Below are 23,435 nucleotides of genomic sequence, written 5' to 3'. Positions count from 1 at the left end.
GGGATTTCGACCGAGTGCAGCAGACTCCTGCTTGTATACCAAAGTTGTGAATGGGAAGTGGGTTTATCTGCTTGTGTATGTTGATGACATTATGGTTGGAAGTGAAGATGAATCCCAGATCGGTGCAGTGTATAAAGCGTTGAAGAAACAATTTGAAATGACCGATCTTGGTGAAGTGAACTATTTTCTCGGACTTGAGATTGGACTTGAAAATGGACAATACAGTGTATCGTTGGAAAATTACATTCAAAAAGTGGCGGAGAAATTTGGCCTCCGTGAAGCGAAAAGTGCCAAATCGCCAATGGAAACCGGTTATATTCGGATGGAGGATACAAGTCCGTTGCTATCGGACACAACAGCCTACAGGAGTTTGGTTGGCGCGCTGCTATACATAGCTGTGTGTGCTAGACCAGATGTAGCGGCATGTGTTGCGATACTTGGCCGGAAGGTAAGTGCTCCAACAGAAGCGGACTGGGTGGCGGCGAAGAGAGTAGTTCGCTACCTTAAGACTACGAAGGACTGGAGATTGAAGTTCGGTAGCAATGACGGTCTGGTTGGCTACTGCGATGCCGATTGGGCTGGAGATGTTGGAACCCGAAAATCAACGACAGGATTCGTATTCCACTATGCGGGTGGAGCGGTTTCGTGGGTGAGCCGTAGACAAAATTGTGTGACGCTATCATCCATGGAATCCGAATACGTGTCGTTAAGCGAGGCATGTCAAGAGCTGGTGTGGTTGCTGTCTCTGTTCAAGGATCTTGGTGTGCAACAAAGTGGTCCAGTCACTATTCGAGAGGATAACCAAAGTTGCATAAAGTTTGTTGGTTCGGAGAGGTCTACCCGTCGTTCAAAACACATTGATACCAAGCAGCACTACGTGAAGGAGTTATACGAGGACAAAGTGTTAAGCTTGGAATACTGTTCGACCGACGAGATGGTGGCAGATATATTGACAAAACCACTTGGCACCATCAATCACCGGAAGTTGGCAGGAATGCTGGGTCTATCCGCTTAAGGTGGACTCGTTCGTTGAGGAGGAGTGTTAGAGGAGCAACGACCTCGTAATATAAACATTTTGTGCCAGCCTAATCATTCATGTGAATTGTACCAGTCTAATGTTTCCTCTGCTGGCTATGCAATGCGCGCCATTTTCTATCTAAAAAGTGAACTCGTTTTGTGCGCATCGTTGATTTAATAAATCGTTATTTAATTCGTTATTCAGTATAACTCAGACTTTTATTCCACTGCTGCCTAATCCCAATATCATTGGCGTAGGAACAGGGGGGGCAGGCCCAGAATCATCCACAACATTTCTCTAAATAAATCCATACATTAACTACAACTCATATAATATCCGACAAAATTAATTGAAAAAATAGACAAAATTACTGAAGAAACTTCTTAGTCATAAAATAGCTCGATTTTTTTATTTGCGCCTAATAAATAAGGCCTAATTCATAACAGATATTTTCAAGGAATTTCAACCTAGTTAAGGCTTATAAGACAAGTACAACAAAATCGGTCATAGTACTATTTCTTCTCACATCGTTTTTGAATAATATTGCTAAAAAAAAGTTTTATATTCTTCTAAATTTTAGTAATAATAATCAAATTCCTCAAGCAATACCGAAAAGTGACTACGACTGTTTTGGTACAAATCTCTTTTGGAAATTATTCAAATAATATACGTAAATTCCTCCTGGAGGACAACCATTTCTCCTATGTATACACGGAAAAATCAGTTTACCTATTTTTTGAGTTAAAGTCAAAATTAAGTATATCGATTATTCTGTCAACCCAAAATCTCTCGGTATTCTCACTCTTCCCCACCAATTTTGTCAAAAACAGAGAGAGCTGCACCTACTCAATGGGGGTAGTTTGGTCCAATAAGCCAAATTTGGGTAAAATGCATTATTCTCAAACTTGGGTTGAATGAACTTAATTTTGCGTTGAATCAAACCAAATTTAAGTAAATTTTTCTCATGGCTTTAAAGGCAAAGTACTTAATGGAGGCCTTGGAAATTTAGCCAAATTTGGGTTATTGGGTTCAACTACGGTTTTGCGTTGAAACAACTCAGATTTGAGTAGATCCGCGTTGCCGTGTACTTTTAATCCACAAATACGTTCCCGGGATTAAAAAAAATACTTAATTACGTTTCGAAAGCACAAACTTTTCCCTCGAAATGCCTTTAAAAATTCATTGGTTTTGTCAAATTCTTTTATGTAGTTTTCCCAAAAAAGTTCTTTTGCAAAGTTCATGAAAAATCAATTCTCCGAATTATAAAGAAATTATCTACGAAGTGTTTAAGGAATGTCTCTTGCCTTCGAATCTTCAGAGGAAATTTGGTGAAAAACCTCTGGCACGTCACTTTAAAAACAATAATTGATCAATTCTGCCAATAATCTTTATTCTGGAATTGAATGTTCTTAGAGACTTTCTGGTAGATGTCTGGGGGTTCAGAAATCAAAGCAGAAAATCTGCCAGATTTCAAGGATAATTTCTAAAGAAGATTCTGATGGGGTTCTTGAATTTTTGACGTTAACTACGTCTTACGGCAATATACTGGGTGTCAATTATTATTATTATAGCTTTATTAAGGAGATTTTCAGCCCTAGGCTGGTTCATCTCCGTATTGGGTGTCAATTGAAAATCTAAAATGTTGCGACCGTCACGGTATTATGTAAGATTTTGAATACTAATAACTCAGCCATTTATCGGTAGATTTTCAATATTTTCCCACCAATCGGTCGGAAATTAATACAACATTTTACTCAAATGGAGAAAATTTTTGATTTTTGACGATAGACTGTCGAAAATTGGGAAAATGTCAACCCCTTTCTTATGCAACCAAAGACGTCCAAATTGTCTTCCACGATTCTTTTGGGTTGGTAAGTGCACTATAAAAGCAAACCGATTTCTTCTTCTTTTCTTATTCTTCTTTTGAAGTTAACTACGTCTTACGGCAATATACTACGTATCAATTTAGAATCTGAAATGTTGCGACCGTCACGATATTATGTTAGAGTTTGAACCAGACTGCAACTATGACAATGGACCATGATTCAAATGCAGAAAATCACTTGGCGTAGTTAACGTCATGCGATCGTGGCTTGTACACAACTCTGATTTTTTTTAAATGCATTAGAGAGGTTTCAATTATCGTTTAGTCGTTCACCTCTAGCAAATAGATTATAAATACGATTAACTCTCCCTTACTCAATATTCGGTATCTCGATATCGAGTTAGAAAACCATAGTAAAAGTTGATTTCATGGCTAACTCGATGGTCCCTTGGATATCGAGTCCTTACTCGTTAAGTTAACTGTGATCACTTTTTTTACTTATAGCATCTGTTGTTTCTACCAGCATTTTGTTGTTTCTCTTTCCTTCACATTACGTTTCCTTTAACAAATTCGTACAAAAAATCCTTACATACTCCAAAGAGCATCATATTAAAAAATCTAAAGGAAAAAAATCGAAGTAATGCCAAAATTTCCTCCAAGATTCAGTAAAATTTCACATTACGAATTTAAGTGAAACTTTTGAAAAATTTATTTAAAAAATGCCCAGAAGAATCGCTGATGCTGTTTAAAGTGAAAAAAAAACTCTAGAAAATACTTGGATGAATCTCTGGTGAATAATTCCAAAGAATCCTAGGACGAAATTGCAGAAGAAACATTTCTATGATTCTCCACCGATATCCCTGAATAAATTGCTCAGAAAATTTTTGTTTTTTTTTTTATTTTGCGGAAGAGTTTAGGAAAGAACAATCATTTTAACTTTGTAATAAGGTTGTACTTTCAAAAATTTCTTAGGCAGGCAATTAAAAAAAATATTATCAAGATGGGATTTTGAAGAACATTTTTGCGATTGAATCTTGTTTAGTTGCTTGTGAAAATATGGCGGAATATCTTGAGGAATCCTTAGAATAACTTTAAATAGTTATTATTTTTTTTGCAGTACGTCTTGGATAATTTATGCTGCATTTTTTGTGTGGAATCCTTGAAGTATTTCTGAAAGATCTTATGAAAGATTTGTTGATGTTGATTGAAACTTTAGGATGAATCTCAAAGACAAAGTTGGAAAAACTGTTGAGGCAATTTTTGAAGAATTTGTGGAAAGGATCCTTTCTTGGTGATCTTGAAGTAGATATTGGTGAACATTTAATTATAAATGAACAACTGGATGATATTTAAAACTATCTAATAATTAGAATTTATTTGTAACTAGTTGTCCCGGCAAACTTCGTCTTGCCATCAAGTAGGCTGTTGAAAAATGCTATGAATCGTCCCATACAAAATGACAGTTCTGTTCACTCTCGTTTTTTCCAATTTTCCTGGTGAATATCATGGGACAGACAAACACGTCGGAACCCTTGACGAACAAAGCGGATGAAGAATCATCCCGAGCCGTTCACCCATTCATAAGCCATTTCGTGACACACAAACACCATTCCATTTTTATTTATATAGATAAGCACGTAGGACATTTATGGAGAAATGTTTACAATTTAGGATTCTTCAAAAGATTATTTGAAGCAATTTGCTATGGTCTTTTTGAGAAATTTTCTGGTAATATCACAAAGCCTCAAGCAACTTCAGGAGAAAAAAAATCTGTAGGAACTATTCATTCTGGGAATGACTTTCCATGGGAATCCCAGGAGAAACTTTATGAACACTGATAGAAGAGTTCTTAGAGAATGCAATAGAAAAGAACGGAAATAATTCGTAAAAAAATATCCGATACCTGAAAAATTCGTGGAAAACTTACAAAGGGATATTCCTTGTGAGTTTTTCGGAACAATTCTTGAAGGAGTTTTCTTACTTGATTAGAAAAGAAATGATTATTTTCCGTAGTGAACTCTGCTATGCAGCAATGGGACAAAATCATAGACAAATAAGATCAATACAAATCTATGCAAATAACGAAATTTGTAAAAATTGTAACCGACATTACTTCGGTAAACCAAGAATTTGCTAGGCCCTCCCTTGGCCCCCTCTAGAAAAAATCCTTGTTACGCCAATGCCGTGCATTTCATTTTTGTTGTTTATAAAAAAAACAATTACGTCCTGTTGAAACGTTGTGCCCGATTTGACTAATGGTTAAGAACATTTATTGCCAATATTTGATATTGGTAAAGTGTAGGAATCTAAAACAAAGACCCGTAATTATTTGTCAGAATTTCGTTCCAAACGAAATGACCGTCGTTTCGGCCTCAGAGATTCTTTTAAATATTTCATCCAATACTTCTCCAACTTCCTCAAGACTACTCAAAAAAAAATTCTCCAGCTCTTCCTTTTTGAAAATACCTACAAAATAAATTGCATGATTGAATATAAGTATTTTTAAGGGTAAAGGGCGAACACGAAATTATTGCGACACCGAAAATGTCATGCCAACTTTCTTATAATGTTTAGAATCAAACCAAAATTTTAGGGTAGTTTTATACATATATTTATTTCAAAAATCAAAAGAAAAGTTAATCGATGGAGCCATGAGTGTAAAGTTGAAGATATTTTTGCTTGATGCCCTCCATCAAAGTCTTTACAGTGTCATCCGGTACCAGTTTCTCAGTTTTTTTTTTTTTTTTCATTTTTTTAACATGTCCTTCTCGTCTTTGACTGTCTTCTTGCACTTCCAAAATTCCCGCTTCATTATTGCCCAGTACTGTTCCACCGGGCGCAGCTCCGGACAGTTTGGCGGATTCATGTCCTTTGGAACAAAATGGACAGAATTGGCCTCATACCACCCCAGGACACTTTTAGAATAGTGGCATGATGCCAAAGCTGGCCAAAATATTGGAGCTTCGTCATGCTGCTGCAAGAACGGCAAAAAGCGCTTTTCGAGGCACTCAGATTTGCAGATCTCGCCATTTACTGTGCCCTTTGTCACGAAAGGCTCACTCCTCAGTCCGCAAGAGTCCATATTTTGTCACAGCATCTTCTCGTAGAGCTTCCGTGCCCGAGTTTTAGCCGTCGATTGTTGCCGCTCATCGCGGTTTGGGAAGTTCTGTACCTTGTATGTATGTAGTCTAGCTCACTTCTTTGAATTCTGGACGTACCTCTTCGACATGCCGATCTTTTTAGCCAAATCACGGCTTGAGACGTTGGGATTTGCTTTAATCATCCGCTTCACTTTTCCCTCCGTCTTTTTGTTCTTCGGTCCCGGTTTTCTTCCAACTCCTTTGCCGTGGTCTAACGTCAACCGCTTCAACACTCTTGAGACGGTTCACCTCTATATTCGTTGAATCGAAAAACACGACTTCGAGTTTGACATCATGTAAACAATACACATCAATGAGAAAGTGTGCAAAATTTGGTTGATTTTTACCCATTGGTAGAAAAGTTATGCCCTGTTAAATGTGTCGCAATAATTTTGTGTTCGTCCTCTCAAAAAAAAGAACTGAACTTGAACTTTTTCAATGACTTGCTGAATCATGAACGAAATGTCCGTTCTACAAAACCTTCCAAGAATTTACAAAGAAAATCGTTCTAAAACCACTTAGAATTCCTTCTTCAACTGATGTAGAAATGTATCATAGTATTTCTCCACAGATTGCTCTAGATATTTCAAAATATATCGTTCAAAAATTCTCCAGTGATTCTCCCAAATATTTCAAATTGTTCAGCTATATCTCTAAGCAATTTTCTTCTCCATAAATCCTATATTTTATCAATTGGCTCAGAGTTTTCTTTGAGAACCTCTACAAGTAAATGGAATAAATCCATCAATTCTTTCTTTAGTTTTTTTTCGGAAATGCAGGAGAAATGTTGAAAATTCTTGTAAATGTTTTCTCAAATACTTCCTAGAACCATTTAAGACATTTCCCAGGAATTAATACAAGGATTTCGTATGGGATATCTCTGTGACAGTTTACCTAGATTTCTCTAGGAGTTCTACCAAAGTTGCCTAATGAAGTTATCTAAGCTATTCTAAGATTCCTCTAGAAGTTCTCCTAAGGATACCTTGGGTAGTCTCACTATATGGTGATGTGGTAGAAAACAAATATCACAGGTAATAAAAATCAAATAAAAATCCGAAAATATTTGTTTGCAATAAAAAATGCTATGACTCTCGTTATCAAAGTCGCGCCCATACTTTCTGGGAAACCCTGTAAGTAAATATACGGTAGCGATGCCTCGGCAATCTGGCATCGCTGATGCGAACACATTGCACACAACCATACAACTCCAACACCAACATTTTGAATCGCATTTTTTTATGTTTGGTTTGCTCACTTAGTCGCTTGTTTACAGTTGCTACACCGCAATCAGTGCAACTAACACCACCCAGCCTGCTATGATCGCGAGCTTCCGTAGCCATGCGCGCGGCGCTTTTACATGTGTCGATACAACTGTTTCCCTATATCCACCCGCTGCCGCCACTGCCTACTACGATTACCGCGCGCTGATTCGGCCCGACGGACGTGGCGATTTTATACACACTGTTTATATTGTGTATGGTGGTCGGTTCTCTCGCCGTTGTGTGCCGTCTCGTGTCGTCGTGCCTTTCGTTTGCTTTCATAATCCGATCAAGCGGTTCTGCTCCTTTCAGTAACAATCCGAGTGCCGCCTTCAAAGTGTCGCGAATGTGCGAGATCGATCGCATCTGCCAACTGCCTCCGGTTTTACAAGTTTTAATAGAGACTTCATCGAAGAGTGGATGGATTTACGGTGGTGATTTGTCGTTCTTGGATGGAGAGAAGCTAATCGGTGTGGATTTGAACCCAGTGAAATAGTACGTTTCGGTGCTTAAAGATAAAACGGGTATAGTTGGCTAGAAAAATCGTAAAAGTGCATCAGGAGAAGAATAAGAAGATCAACATTGGTCATCCGCTGGAAACGTGATAACTGTGCTCTCAACTTAGTCAGACATTCGTACTAGTGGAAGAAGCTCGTACAACAATCTAAAAACGTAATAATGAAGATTTGAATATGCTTGCATCGCTTTATGGCTACTTATAGGGATTTCAAACCATTAAAACTTCATTAGAGCTAATCGACCAAATGCCCTTGTAACACGGTTATCACTCCACAACAGGCCAACCTTTCGCCCATCATGACCCCGCAATCAATCCCAATGGTCGTCGTCAGTTTTGTGCAAAATGGATTACAAATCAACCAACACTAGACGATGATTCTTTTTCCATACACTGCTACGAACACATTCAAATCACTCTACAGTAGCTCGCACCTAACTCCAGCAATAGTATGCCCATCGATATAGTTATATGCACGGTCAAATGAAACGAAGTCTCAGATTGTGTTTTATATCCCGCTTGACTTAATTTTGTTGTTGTTTTGAAATTTATTGCTTTAAGCTTTTCAGCCCCTAGCAGGCCATGCCAACTCCACCGCCTCCTATGTTAAGCGATCGCATCTCATCGCCATCATTCCGGATCGAATGAAGGTGCTTCGCGAGAACATGTTAAACCTGTTTCGGGCAATACACGACCCAAACGAAAAGAACTCTAAAACAACAGAGTTATTCTGGTTGGTGCCGCCGCCCCGCCTTGTAGTAGTGACAATCACGCTTTACCCGCAGTAGTGCACGGTTTTTGCTATTAGCTTTTAGTATCCCAGTTACCTTCCAAGAAGGAAGAAAATTAATCGTCTGTTATGTGTTCCTTTGCAGAGTTTGACTACAGACTTTGAAAAATGAAGCAATCATTTGGTGGTGGTTAAACAAGCTCCAAACAAAAACAAGCAGTTCACAGTGTACAAACGTATATAGTACTTGTTAAGTGATTGATTAAACAGCAAAAGTGATATTTTGGTTCGAACCAACTGAGACAACCTCAACTCGGTGCTGTGGTATTGTCCACTGTCGAAAAGAAAGCCACAGTAGGCGAGAACCAGCACGCGATGGGACCAAACGACAACAACGTTATGGAAGGTACGTTGGAAATTTTTGTTCGGGTTGCTTTGATTTTGTCAACACCACTTACACACAATACATCAGAAATTAGCTATTGGATTATTCGTTTTTGAAATTTATCCGTTTGTTTTCTCAAGATGACAACAATTTTGATCGTCAGATAAAATGCTAACGCGTCTCTACTGAATCGCTAAATTATCATAGTCCGACAATTTATTTACCCGCTTCGAGCGTTGTTATTAGCAATTGCGTGCGGCGCAATAGGAATACTAATCACGAGCTGAGGGCAGACTTGGTGGTTTCCCGATCAACCGGATTGACAGGCCTGGATCCAGGGAATTCCCAGGACGGGGGGTTTTCAACCCATTGAATTGAAAATCCGACGGTTTCCAAATTCCACTTAAAACCATAAAATGCCCCATAACTTATGGTCATTCACAGATTCAGCTGACCATCCAAATGAGTCGGAAAGATGTAATATTTGAACCGCCCAAGCCCATTATCATCGAGTGACCTTGGGCTAAGGCTGAATACTCCCATACTCGGGTATGTAAAACGGTGCCCAGCGGGAAAGAATAGCGTCCACGGTCGCCATTGTTTTCTCTCCGACCAGTGGAGAAGCTTTCAATGGCGTGCACGCGATTAATTTCTAGCTGATTGCAACCCAAGTGCAGCCCGGTGATGGATAGTGATGAGTATATTTCCATATGCCGCTCCCGGATCAACCGGACGGGGTGGTCTTTTGACAGAAATCATGCGCCAAAATTTGGAAGAAAATTTCTTTCAGTGTTTTTTTCAATGCCATACGCAAGGAATTTCATCACAGCTACCATGATGCACAAAACTCGATTTTTGAAATTCAAGTTTTTCCCTTCATCAAACCACCCCAGTCCCATCGATTTGAAATGCATTTGCTTCCATTTTTCGCTGTGTATTATATAAATTCTCCTGACCGACGTTGAGCGTTCGAACCACTATTGCCCGCTCGGTGATGGCCGTTTCAAAGGGGGAAGGCATCAATTCAGAGTGTTGATGCAGTGATTAGCGAATTTTCCGCAAGCCCCACCGCACACACGGGCACAGATCATTGTCTCTACAATGACCGGGAGTTGTTGGGGCAGTTTCCTCCCCGATGGCTCAGTACGGAACTAGAATCAAGCGCGAGTGCATCGATCGATCGACAGCAAACGGAACAATCGCGAGGAAATGAGAACTGTGTCAGTGGAGAAGCTGCTCTGGTTACTCATAGCCTCAAAGTTCGCCACGGCCTTGGCGGATAACCCGTTGGCCAAAGATGAAGAAGTGGTCAACGCTACAACGTTGATCTTGGAGAACATATCTTCGGCGCAGAGCTCAATCGAACCCCTGAAATCGGATTTGCCTACGACGGATTACTTAAAACTAGCCGCTCAAGGTCTCGTGGAATATGTTTCGAATTTAACGAGCAAATTTACCCCAGTGTTTGAGAAGTTCGAGGAAAATGACCTTCAGTTAATACAGCAAACCCTTATCGAAGCTATTCGGTACCTGAATGGCTATGATGTCGTCAACAGTATCACTCTGCTGCAAAACGTCGATTACAACCTCTACAACCACAACCAGTTCCGGTCAATCAACAGCGATATGAGAATTGCATCGATCAGCCTGTCGGAGGCGATGTTCGATCAACGTGATGTCACCCCAGCGCTGGACGATCTTCTCGCTACCTCCGATAAGCTGGTTGAACACGTCTCTCGTGTTTCCGATGCAATCCAGAAGGGTGAAGCCTGGACCTTGGAGACAACCAGTCGGGCCATGGCCGCCCAACGCAGCTTCAACGAATCGATCGATAACTATCTCAATGCATCGGCAACTCTGATCGAAGATGTTACCGAATCGCTGAACAATCTGCGTACCTACGAAGAAGAGCTCTACCAAAAAATGAAAGAGAAGATACAAATGTTCCCCAAATCCACCATCAACTACTTCATTGCGCTGAAGAAGTCTCTCGAGAACATGATACAGAAAGTGATGCTCGGCTTCGAAAACCTACGCCTCTACAAACACCGGGAGATCGAACAGTGGAAATCGCGATCGTTCATATCCGCCCCGATGAGCTACATGACGCAAGTAACGGTCCAGGTATCGGCCGATCCGATGCTCGCGAACGATTGCACCGAAGGCTACATCGAGAAGCTGCTGGCTTTCCCGAACTTTACGATGACTCACGTAAGCGCCTGCCTGCTGGATCAATCGGCGAACGAGGAAAAAACCTTCGAAACGGTGAACAGCGTTATCGAAAACTTTGCCGTCTCAGCAATCAATGCATCTTACGCTGCGTTCGATATCTGCTTCCGGTACGCACCGAAGAAGGTCACCTACTGCTTGGATTTGGTAAGTTTCTTTTGATGGAAGTTCTTAAGGGGTCTGTAATTACGCCTGTATTAAATCTTGCAGAATGGCTTCGAGAATACCTGGGCAAACGGGCGTATTTTCATGGCATCCAAGCAGATTGAAACGTTCATCGACAGTGAGATTCAGAGCAACTTCAACACCTGTATCGCTCAGATCGGATACTTCCTGAACTACCACAACCTGCAGGAGATGTGCTTTTATAACAAGAAACGAAATCGACCACGTGGCCGTTGGTGAATTCTGACTTCGCGGAACACTATAGTTACCATGTATTTCTGTTACGTTGTTGTTAGTGAATAAACATCTGTTACTGGCAGTTAGCCCTTAATCCTACATTTTGCACGTACTTCAGCAGTCGAGTATGGCAGTTTATCAGTTCGGCTTGTACCTGTTCGAACAGATAGAACGTTACCGTGTCCAAGAGAAAGAACTTTCCTCCGAAGTCTATGGTCTCGACAATCTGTTGATAGAAAGAAATCCGATTAGGCATTCGTTAGCTTAGAAATTCACCTCTGAACTTACATCATCCAAGCAATCGTTCATCTTCTCGAACGGATGGCTGTAGCAAATCTCCAAGCTATCGTAGACGGCGGTGACGTAACCCCTCAAAAAGTTGTTAGCAATCGATAGCACTTGGCTGGCTCCCTGTCGCTCCAATCCCAGCTGGCTGTTGATGCACTGCGTGAGTTGCGACTGCGATGTTGAAGGAAGCCCCAAAAATTGCGTACGGAAATTGGACGCACAACCATCCGGTTGAATCACGTTGACCAGTCGTCTCGTGAGTTGTTCCGATTCACCTTCCAAGTATGCCTGAGGTTCGTTCTCGTTCGCAAACACCAGACGCGTCACCAGGTAGTGCGTCTCGACGACGTTTCGGCGGAAGTGTAGATTTACGATCAGATTCTCGATCGAACGGTTCAGGAGGTCAAGCTTCTGTTCTACGCGATCGCTCAACAGAAGCGGCCAGCGGAACACAAACGAATCGTTGATCGTTTTCAGATGGTTGAACAGCGTGTCTGTCGCGACGAGGATCGAGTTGAATGAAGCGTTCGACGAGGCTATGTAACTGTTGACAGTTGAGACTGCCGATAACCGACCACTCTGGATTCGAGAGTTAGCGGTCGACCGGAAACTGTTAGCCGTGTTAATGGCACCCACTAAACTGCTGACAGTGGATGACAGATGGCCGGAAGAGGCAGATGATCGTTGAACTGCGTCCACCAAGTCTTGCAGTAATCCGTCAGCCGATAGGGCCGCTATGAACTGTTGAGTGTTGAGACCCTGTCCTGCAACCGAATCGATCACTTGACTGACGTTCTGAAGAAGTGTCGAAAGATGAAGGCTGTCAGACTGTAGATTCGCGTGCCACGTGGCAAAGTAGGAAGACGTGCTATTGTCCACTTCGGAATCGAAGTTTGCTGCCAAAGTGTCCACGTAGAGCGATCCATTCTGTAGCAAAGGCTGCAGATCGTTCAGTCGGGTTCTGATCTTCGAAAATACTACCACCGGAGCCGTTGTGCGATCCGTGGCTGCTCTGGACACTTCCGAATACACACCTCCCGCCAACAAACTGACATTTCCAACGTAATCCCTAAGCGTGATTGCTCCTTCGTTCAAACTTGGCGAAGCCGTCGGAGGGTAACGCACGTACGAAGATAGCGAGTTCCGAGCGTTGTTGAGATTCGTAACGACTTCGGATGCATATCGCGACAGAGCAGCTCCCTGAGGAAGTTGATAGTTATTGCCGAAAAATGGGTCCCCTCGGACAACGGCACAAGCCAGCACTAACAGAATCACTTCTAAGGCGCTTGCCATCGTACAGCTTCCGTGACCGTGACACAGTGAGTAAACTAGGCCTGAAGACAACTCCACTTTGCATTTTATATCGGACTGTTATCAATGCACAGTCCGATTTTATCTTTATGGCATAGGATCTGCTCTCACTGGAAAAGTAGGCGATAATTCCATCTACGGAAATGCAGCTTAGATCGTTCGCGCAAACAAAACCATCAGATGTTTCCATGTTTACCTTAGGGGCACTTCTGGGAAGCACACGAGTAGGCCTGGGCTGGAACATGTCACTAGATTTCGAACAGTTCCCCTGCATTGCTCGCCTACTGTGTTGTTGGCAATATTAGACGATTGCTTCCACGCTGACAAATTCCGCACGTTCTTCGACACTTTCAACATTTGTAATTCACCGCAGGAATTTAGACAAGTGCACCCCCGGCACAAAGAATGTCAAATCAGCTGCGGCTGCATCATCTCCGTCGATCACCCCGCCAGCTGTGAGAGGTGAGCTATTTTAATTACCATCGAAGAATGCACGCTGGAAGCTGCAAATATTTACTACGGTTGCTAAGTGGCGTGTACAAGTTGATTGCTAGGAAATATATTGTGCTCTAGTCGCTCGAAAAAAAGTTACGACGCCGCTCTGCTCGGATGAATTAGCCAAAAAATCCCGGGAGGCTTACAAAGTTAACATAATGCGATGCCAATCGTAGAATACGCGACGACGAATCCATGCTCTTTATCAGAGTGATGTGACAAGTTCTTTGGTTCATGTTCACACACCAAACGAGTTCTCGGCTTGTTCACCTTGAGCATCCTTCCCGCGACGCAAGGGATTACATTAACCCCAAGTGGATCAAAGAACCGGGCGCCGGTCTCTCGAACTCGATGGAAACGAAATCGGAATTGTTTCAGCGAAGCGTGCCATGCCAGCGAAAATTATTTATAATCCTTTCTTTTCGAACTGAAACGGCCAACTTGGATGCACCCAAGTGAGGTGACATAAGTTCAAGATCAGAGCATTGCATTTTCCATTCGATCCAAGTAGGTTGCCGCGGTGGTTTCCTCATGACACAAAGAAGCCCCGTGCGGAAGACAACGGCTATCTCGGTGCAAGTGGTGATGGATGGTGGTGACTTCTCGGATTTATTACTTCACAGCCGTAAAAATACGTGTAAATGAGTTAATGGCTGCATTGCCAACGAATGGTCGTTTAGCTCGGGGGAACATCCCTACGACATGGACCGTTTAACCATTCATTCCATGTTTTCCGGTTGACAGAGGCAGAGCAATGATCGGTGAGGAAAATGACATAAGTAAATATTATTCTTCACGAAACCGCCAATCAAAGCATGCCGTGCAACGAAACACTCGTTAACGTTGCGTTCAATATTTATGCGTTCACTCATTATAGGCGGATCATCACAAATGCAATATTTGTGCAAACAGATCTTCTTCTTGCCGTACACTGAAACCTCCGTTTATGCTGACTTAGAATTTTCACAAAGGGAATATTTTTTACGTAAATGGAGTTGTTGCCCATAAAACATAATTTTTATCAAATTGTGTGGATTGACATCAAATAGTATAGTAAGATTTGTCTAGTTGAGTTTTTGTGAAACTATGTCAGATATATTTTAATTTGCCTCAGTGTTCTAGGTCAGCTACTAACTCTATGAAAAAAAGGACTTAAGGTTTATAAAAAGTAGCCAGTGATCTTTCAGCGGATTATGAACAAGGTTGACATCCATGAAGACTCATTCAAATATATTCTTCCAATTTTTGAGTACAGGCTGTTCGACTGATAATTACCTAAAATTTATTGTTTTTTGTTTTGTTCAGATTTTTAAGTGTAATCTGTCACCTTCGAGTATTGCGAACAATACTCATTTAATTTAAGAGTACAATGACCGAGGATCTAGGATATTAAAGAACTACTAAACGCATTGGTCGTCAGACCTACAAATGTAGCTAGGGGGACTGGGGGTAGTTTGCCCACGTTAAGGAGAACAGCGATTTTAGATGTGAAAAACATTATTTTATGCACTTTTTTAATTATGGTCGGATAGACAAATATGTTTTCTACCAAATAGTAGAAACATCTATCCATTTTAACTTTTCTGGGGATTATAAATTATTTTTTTAAAAATGCTTGCTTAACTGCATATGTATTGTTTTGCGGGGTAAAACGCCCCGCTTGAGTTCGGCGTTAGTCATGCTGTAAACGAACGCACACAATCATGCTTGTATATGAGTTGCATACATCCGGGCGTTTGTTCAGATGTTATTGTTCAATAATAGTATACATGCTGATGCGAAAAATGTACATTTGTAAGGTTCCAATTTTTGCGTAACTTCAACGTGCCATTACGTTTGGTAGAATTTGAATTCAAACGGCTGTTTTGGTGTTATGAAATAGGGGTGGGCGTTTTGCCCCCAGAGTTGATTAAAGTTTAGGTCCTTCAATAAGCTTTTTGAGGGCAAATTTAACATATGTTTTGCACGTAATACAAACTATGACAGTGCACAAGTTGGCTCTCGGCAATAGTTCCAGAAATTTGGTTGTTTATCGACCTAAAAAATGACATTGAAAATTGGCAGTGCTTGGAAGAGCCAAAGCAAGACAGTTTGTTTTCAGGACGCCAGGAGTTTGTTTTTGTTTTTAGTTTCGCGCGTTTGCGGGACGCCGGGAGTTTGTATTTCGTTCTCGCGCGTTTTGCTGGGCAGTGTTTCGGAAAGCCCAAGCAAGACAGTTTGTTCTCGGGACGCCGGGGTTTGTGTTTCGTTTTCGCGCGTTTTGCTGGGGAGTTCTGTTTGATCTTTCGACCTTGACGCTTGCTTTTGCCGGAGCGAGCGACGAGGGCAGGATCAAACATGTCGCGCGTCGATCTCGTAAGTGAAAAAGTGGCGTGATCGGGGAGTTCGGTTGGAGTAAGTTAAAAAGTGCCGCGATCGGTTCGTTCATTTTGATCTTTCGACGACCTTGACGCTTGCTCCTGGGCAGTGCGTCAAGAAAGCCCGAGCTGTCGTCCGTGTTTTTTTTCGGGTCACGCGCCTATTTTTTTATTTTTTTTTTTTTTTCTGAGTGCTAGCCGAGCAAACGAGTGAAGCTGAAAGTGGATTGTGGCTGCTCAGTCAAGGATAACGGATCAATTGGTGAGCTCGTTTCATGCTACTATTTCTAATCTATAAAATGTATGACTGCACATTTAATCGTTACAATGGTGGGATGTAAATATGATGTTTCAACAAACTATGGATGGTTCGTCACTGTGAGTGTCGACACAAACTCTGATTCATGATTTATTTATGTTTAACATTTTTTTGTCAGAACACCCCTTATATACCTTTATTTTTGTAATTAAAAAAACTTTGAATGGTTCGACACTACAAGTGTAGACTTGCGAAAGGTTCACTTTATTCACAAATCTCCCAACTGGTGGGGAACGTGCCTTTGGAGCCGGCCTTCTGATGATGTCCCACCCAATCAAGTTTTTTGTTTCTTTTCAAATGAGTAAAATATAATAACACATGCTTTCGTACTGACAGCTGTAGCAATGTTACATTTAGGTATTTGTCCAACAAACTTTGAATGGTTCGTCACCTCAAGTGTCGGCATAATTTTCCTCTACATAGAAATTATATGAACAATTATATTTACGTATAAGCATGTATATATCTCACAAATCATTGTTTATCATGGTCTAATCGCTTATCAAAGTGAATCCTTTGACCCAACGATCCTCCCCATTGACAAACATCCCTCCCAGTAACCTTTGTGGAGATGCAGAGGCAAACACGGTCTCCAAATAGCAAAGGTTACACACTAACATTCCTTCCCTCAATCCCACCTGACTGCAAGGACGTGGCCGGCGCCGTTATTGACCTTGTATAAATAGAGGCACTGAATTATGCACACTGAAGAAGATTATGGCCAATCCCAGCTGAACTTCTAGTTGATTCTTTGTGCATTTTCACTGACTTCGGTCAATCACGGAATAGCAACCATTGATATGTGTAGTCAGTCTAAGCTAAGCTAAGCTAAGCTAAGCTAAAAAATGACATTGAAAATCGCACAAAATTGCAACGAAAACAGCGAAAAACGTTTTTATACGATTTTATCGATTTGGTTGAGAAAACCACATGAAAACATATTAGGAAAAGCATTTCTATCCATTTTCTATGATCTAGGGTAAAAAAAAGCATTCTAAAACACATCGTTCGGCCAAATCGATGGTGGCGCGTTTTGCCCCCTATGGGCATATTACCCCCAGTTCCCCTAATCATGTTATACCAAGTCAAATTCCAAAAAAAAAATACTTCGCTTGCAGTCTGAAGGTCAATATTCAAAGTAGTTTATAGGAAATCTGGGAGCGAGTTATGAATCAAAACGAAATAGAACACATTGTTCGCTTACTTTTAAAATATTATTACTGAAACTTGTTGACCAGAAGCTTTGTACTCAATCAAGTTTTAAGATAACCTTAGACAACCGTTGTACCCATAATTTGATGGACTTCAGGGCTGTTGTTAATCCAACCTATCGTTTTCTGGTAAGTTGCAATCTTGGTTGCAATGATGATGTCGCGCTACACGATAAGTGTTCATCTGCAACAACCAGGCAGCTCACCAATCCATCCCGAGGTGGATCGTGCTGAGTTGTTCAGTTGTGAAGGAGAGCGCAACAGAGAAGCCGCACAAAAGTCAGTTTTGACGGTTCCCAAGAAAGAGCGCGCACACGGAACGAGATTAACACTAGATTTGAAATGACCTTTTATTATTATTATTCTGCTTTTGCAACATGTTGCCGTGTCCAAGAGTCGACAACAAAACTAATTTAGTTGAAATGATTTGAAATAATAATTCGTATATACATAAACTAAACTAGGAGGATGTATATGCTGATTGTGGAGTACAAAAAAATATCATTAAAGCAATGCTCGTTGGTTCATGTTCAGTTTAGCAAATTTTATTTGAAATATCGAATTACTAGACATGTAGTTCAACAAGTATCTGATTACAGAAGACTTAATATTTCAATTCTAATTTACTGCGAAAAAATAATAAATTATTATTTATAGAGAATCAAAATCCTCCTGAAATCAATCATCCGAGCGAGATGAACTAGCCCAGGGCTAAAAATCTCGTTAATAAAGATAGAAAAAAAAATCAACCATCCGAACAAATCAAATCATCCCTATGTGAAGGAGGCTCATTCTAATAAAATTGTCATCCCATCACAGGGAACATTTTTTTTATCTTCCATACATACATACAAATTTTTGTAATTATTATTTTTTAATTTTAATTGGTATTTTTTTATACGATATAATTCAAGTATGTATCATCAAACAAAAAGTTTATGAGTATCCTTGATGAGAATGGAATTTTACTCTTTGAACCGTTAATTAATTAAGATGTGGAAAATTCACTTGGATAAAGATTTATAGATTTAATGCAATATTAATATTACGAATTGCCTGTACAGTGAAATCCAATGCTACACGAAAAATTTATTTGAATCATAATACTGTTATTCATATTATAAGAAAAAAATCCTTAACTATTCTTGAGGAAATCGCTCAACAATCCTTTGGGAAATGATCCTGGGATTCTTCTTTAAATTCCTCTTCAATTTTACCCAAACCCCTTTGGGATTATTCTGGAAATCTAGGGATTATTTCTGATATCCCTCTAAGTTCCTCTGGAAACCCTAGTATTCTTGAAGGCATCGCTCTAAGATAATTTGATAGAACTCTCCCGGTATTACTTCTAGCATTCTTCTAGATATTTCTCTGTGATTCTTATGAACATATATTTGGGATTCTTGAAAGCCCTCTGTTTTTTTTTGCGAGTATCTCCTCGGAATTTCTATTAAAATCCTGGAAAATAAATTCTTTAAATATTTAAACCTCTATCGAAATCCTGATGCAATTCTACCGGATATTTTTAAGGGATTCTTCGAATGATTTTTTAGGGCTCTAATTGAAATTTTTCGGGGTTTCCGCTGAACTCTGAGATTCTTCCGTATGTTTTTCTTAGATTATTCCGGTAATACTCCTGGGATTCTTACGAGAATTCTTCTATATTCTAACGAAAATCATCTGAGACGTTTTCGGAAAACTTTCGGATATCTTTCGAGAAAACTTTCGAAAATCCTTATCCTCTGTAATTTATTTGTCAATATCCTTATAATACTTGGATTCTTCCGAAAATCGTATTAGAATTCTTCGGGATATCTTTCTCCTGGATTTTTTTTAAGAAATATTCGTGTGATTTTTCTATAGAGTATCTCTCTAGGATTATTTCGAAAACTCTTCTGGAATACTCCTAGATTTCTTCCGGAAATCTTGCTGGAAGGTTTCATTATATCTTTCTAAGATTCTTCCGAATTTTATCCATTCCGAATCATTCCGAAGATTCATCCAGAATACCATCCAGATATCATTCAAGGACACTTACGGAAGCTTTCCTGGGATTCTACCGTGAATCGTTCTGGTATTCTTCTGAAAATATCATTGGGATTCTTCAGACAATAATTCTCGAACTTTTCCGAATGTCTTTCTGGAATAGAGTCCTAAAGCCCTTGTTCCAATTTTAGTGCCAATTTGAGTTTTAGTGCCGTTATTTGAGCGGGAAAAATTGCTAATGTAATTGCAATTACATGCTATTTCGTGTTATTAAATAAAAACAAGATTTCATTAAAAATTTTAGGACCCTATATTTCTGGAAATCCTGTTGGAATTTCTTTGGGGTTGTAGAAGGATTTTCGGGAGAATCCTGGAATAATTTGCTAAAGAACGACAGAGAGATCTCTGCATGAATTGTGGGGGGATTTCTGGGATAATTATTTGAGGATTCCTGTGAAAATCTGAAAAAGTATCATGGAAGAATTACAAATGGATTTTTGCATGTATTTCATTTGTAATTCTAATTTGTAATTGTAATTCCTGAAAATTTTCCGGAATAGTTCCAGAGTGGTGTTCAGGAGAAGTCCAGGAAGATTTACAGATGAATTTCAAACGGAATTTCAAGAACTATTTCAGAGTAACTTTGATAAGCGTATTAGAAAGATTTCCATAAGAATCTCAGTGGTATTTTTTGAGAGTCCCAGACCCAGAGCTGTCCGGAACTTTTCTTAAAAGATTTCCATTCAAATTCAAGACAGATTTTCTAAAGATGTCACCAAGAATTTTAGAAATTTTTCATGGAATTTAACTGATAAGAATCCCAAGAATTTGAACGGAATAATTTGACAGTAAAAAAATAGATTTTATACTATAGAAATCGGAATAATCTGAGAGGGATAGCCAAAAAAGCTCCATGGATAAAACGAAAGAATTACTGATGGATTTGTGGAAAAATTTCAGAGGGTTTAATATAATAATTTCAGTTTTTTAAAGACACGAAAGATTTCTGGAAAAATCTTCATAAAATATTCACAAGAATTCCAGATCTTTTTTAATAATTCCATCCTTCTGGAAAGCAATCATAGTAGAAACATTTTTGGGAAAATTGCAGGAAATTTTTACGGAAGGAAATCTGACAGGATTTCCATAAAATCCAAGAGGAATTTTCGGGATAATCCAAGAGAAAGTCCCAGGAACATTTTCGGAAGAATCACAGAGCGATCAGAGAGATAACTTTAATATTTCAGAAGGATTCCCGATGGAAACTAAGAAGAATTTTCGTGAGATTTTTGCCAAAACTCCCAGAAGGATTTTTCGGAAGAATCCTACGAAATTCTTGAAAGATTTTCTGTAGTATAATAAAGAAATTGTCATTGGTTAAGGTTATACATCTGAAGACCTGTTCTCAATAGAACCCTTGGATTATCTCAATCAGTCGTGGGACTTAAATATTGGCCAGACATACTTTTAGGTCTGTTTGTACGTAAATTTTATTCATTTACCTTCAAGGCATCACATGTTTGAGAGCTAGAAACCTTTACTCAAACAAATCATCAATAACCTGATAGCTCTGATTAACTAAAACTTGGTTTAGCATAACTGTGTGAGCCTCTATGAGTGTAAACCTTATTCATTTAACATCGAGATTCAGTCTGCTTTATTATGGGCCTTAATCATAGGCTTCCGAGAGATCACTGGTAACGCATGTGCATCCGAAAGCCTCAACCAAAAGATGTTTTAGGATACCTGTAAATATTTGGTGAACTGGAACATGATAGAACATGTTTTATGAGCATCTTTTTTGAGTTGTTGAAGATCTGATGAATCATTAAGATCTTCAAGAGAGCTCTTGGATAATGTTAAATGGAAATTGAGCTTGAAACTATATAACAATTGTTTGATCTTGCGCGACTGTAAAAGGCAATGATAATGTTCCCGATGATCAATGGTTGTTTTCATAACTTTGAAGACCTATTCGGCCCATACTCGCATAACAGTCCCATTTATGTAGGAAATCCCAAATAATATGGGACTATTATGCGAGTATGGGCAGTATTATAGGCCTATTATAGGGTATAATACCCCATGAAAATCGCAAGCTCGATTAGACGTTTCTTAGAGCTTAGACCTTACAGAACATTCATCAGTATGTGCTGAACGAATTCCATTTACGTAACATTAATCTGCGTTACCACGAACATACAATTTACGTAAACGGAGGTTTCACTGTATCGAGTACTGCAGCGAAAAAAGGCGATCATCTCCGTTGTTTTTTCCACCCCCTTCCACCCACAAGCTCAACACGCGTCCGAACACACAAATGCGACACGTCGCGGAAAAGTGTCAGTGTCAGATGTGAAAATTCTCGCTTTCGTGATCATGATCAAGTGCACGATCGTCGCCCGGCCACTTACTTAGGGTCATCGTCGAGTTGCAAAAAAGAATCAGCGAATGCAGTTGCAGCTGCACTTGTCAGAGTGTGACACCAGTTGGAAAAACGGTTGGAAAAACAGCGACGACATCAGTCGCTGTTCTTCCTTGTTTGTCGGGGAAAGATGCTCTGGCCGCACGAATGTCAACAAAACAAAAGATCACGATGCGTTCAGTGGCCATCTTTGCTCGAGTCGACAGGGGGATCGCTTATTTTAGATCACTCACCCGTGTCGAGATCTTTGTTGTGATGCACAAACGGTTCGATTTGTCCTTTTTCTAGTGCAAGCAGGCAATAAACTAATCCAAGTTGGCTGCGTTTTCTACGCCTGCTACGGTGACGCTGATGGTGATCGTTATGGCGACGTGAATCTAAATCGCCCGGAAAACTTTCGCTTTGATGGAATAATAATACTAATCGGTTGTACGGTAAATCTACTCGGTCGTAACAGTCATTTCCTTTTCGTGATTCAAGGTTGACCATCTGGTGCTCGAAGAAAAACAGTTGAAATATTGAAAATATAGTTTGAGTATTTTGTGGTCCTAACTCCTTCAAATTCATAATCCCTGCCAACGGCGGCGGTCATTCACACAAATTCCGAAACCTGGCGCAATATCGATTATTTAGCCCCATTTGAATGGTTCTCACTCACGCAACCCAAACTTCCTCGTTTCTTACAGGTTGAAGGAAAACAAGCCATTAAAACCAGCGGGTGGATTTTACCACCCACATTCCTTTCTTTCTCACTCCACTCACTGTTGTACGTGTATTACAGCTGCTTTCTCGGTGTGATTTGAATATATTACTCCTTCCGCGAGGCATTTCACCATGCCACCCCACTGAGTTATGCATTCTTGATTACCAACCTGAAGCCAGGAGTACTTAAATCTATCGAAGCAGTCTGATTGGTATCTAGATGTAAACATTAACCTATTGCGGCCCAACTGAAATCCGTCAGTCGTTTATCGCCTACTACGTGGTTGAAAAATCCCATGAAATCCACGATCAAAAGTAATACTTTAGCTTTACTCCAATCGAACTTTGAAATTCCACACACAAAGACACAATAGGTTAACCGAGCAAATTACGACCGAACCTGACGGATGTGAGAAAGACCTATGAAAATTCCTAACATTCTTTGCATTCTTTTGGGCGTGCGGGTGGAATCCGCTTTTATTACAGTCAGTCGCGTATTTTTCCCACGCTACCCATCACTTACCGCCAATAATTGTGCTCGTGTTGTTCTTTCCAGATGATCCCAGCCTGCCGGATCTGCCCAACAACCTCATAGTAACGGATGACATTTTGGACCTAATCAGTAAGTATCGGTAGTTGGAAAATCACGAACCAAACACAGCAGGCGTGGAGCACGAGGATGTCGCGCCGTCACACTCGAATTGGGCACAAACTTGGTCTGCGATTTGACGGCGCTGACAAATGGCTTTCGGCTAGACGGATTGGTGTCCCTGTTTTACTTTTATTAGGTGCAAGTGAATCTCATTTTCTAGGGTAGACTAGAAACGGGGGATTCA

At 40.2% G+C, this 23,435-nt stretch overlaps 3 protein-coding genes across 6 annotated transcripts in view; 2 read left to right on the top strand and 1 right to left on the bottom strand.

Annotated features, from left to right (window-relative positions):
- LOC5569526 (embryonic polarity protein dorsal) overlaps positions 1-23,435 on the top strand; it is an 87,838-nt gene that overhangs the window by 14,894 nt on the left and 49,509 nt on the right. The window contains exons 1-3 of one of the 4 annotated variants that reach the window (XM_021848337.1): positions 7,489-7,737; positions 8,635-8,895; positions 23,156-23,221. In XM_021848337.1, the coding sequence (XP_021704029.1) occupies positions 8,865-8,895; positions 23,156-23,221 (97 nt within the window). In that variant the 5' untranslated portion in view covers positions 7,489-7,737; positions 8,635-8,864. Of the gene's footprint in view, positions 1-7,488; positions 7,915-8,634; positions 8,896-23,155; positions 23,222-23,435 lie in introns of those variants that run through there. The other 3 variants (XM_021848336.1, XM_001652790.3, XM_021848333.1) reach the window with 3 other exon arrangements.
- On the top strand, positions 9,973-11,604 carry LOC110677244. Its single transcript, XM_021848338.1, has 2 exons — positions 9,973-11,250; positions 11,314-11,604. Exons 1-2 carry the CDS (start codon positions 10,084-10,086, stop codon positions 11,506-11,508), a joined length of 1,362 nt encoding a protein of 453 aa, XP_021704030.1. The 5' UTR covers positions 9,973-10,083; the 3' UTR covers positions 11,509-11,604.
- Positions 11,510-13,101, bottom strand: LOC5569528. The gene is made up of 2 exons (XM_001652789.2): positions 11,794-13,101; positions 11,510-11,731 (listed from the first exon to the last, which is right to left on the bottom strand). Exons 1-2 carry the CDS (start codon positions 13,084-13,086, stop codon positions 11,579-11,581), a joined length of 1,446 nt encoding a protein of 481 aa, XP_001652839.2. The 5' UTR covers positions 13,087-13,101; the 3' UTR covers positions 11,510-11,578.

Source organism: Aedes aegypti, chromosome 2 (assembly GCF_002204515.2).
Source record: "Aedes aegypti strain LVP_AGWG chromosome 2, AaegL5.0 Primary Assembly, whole genome shotgun sequence".
NCBI classification, from domain to species: domain Eukaryota; kingdom Metazoa; phylum Arthropoda; class Insecta; order Diptera; family Culicidae; genus Aedes; species Aedes aegypti.
The sequence above is the reverse complement of the archived record's forward strand: the minus strand, read 5'-3'. Positions and strand labels throughout refer to the sequence as shown.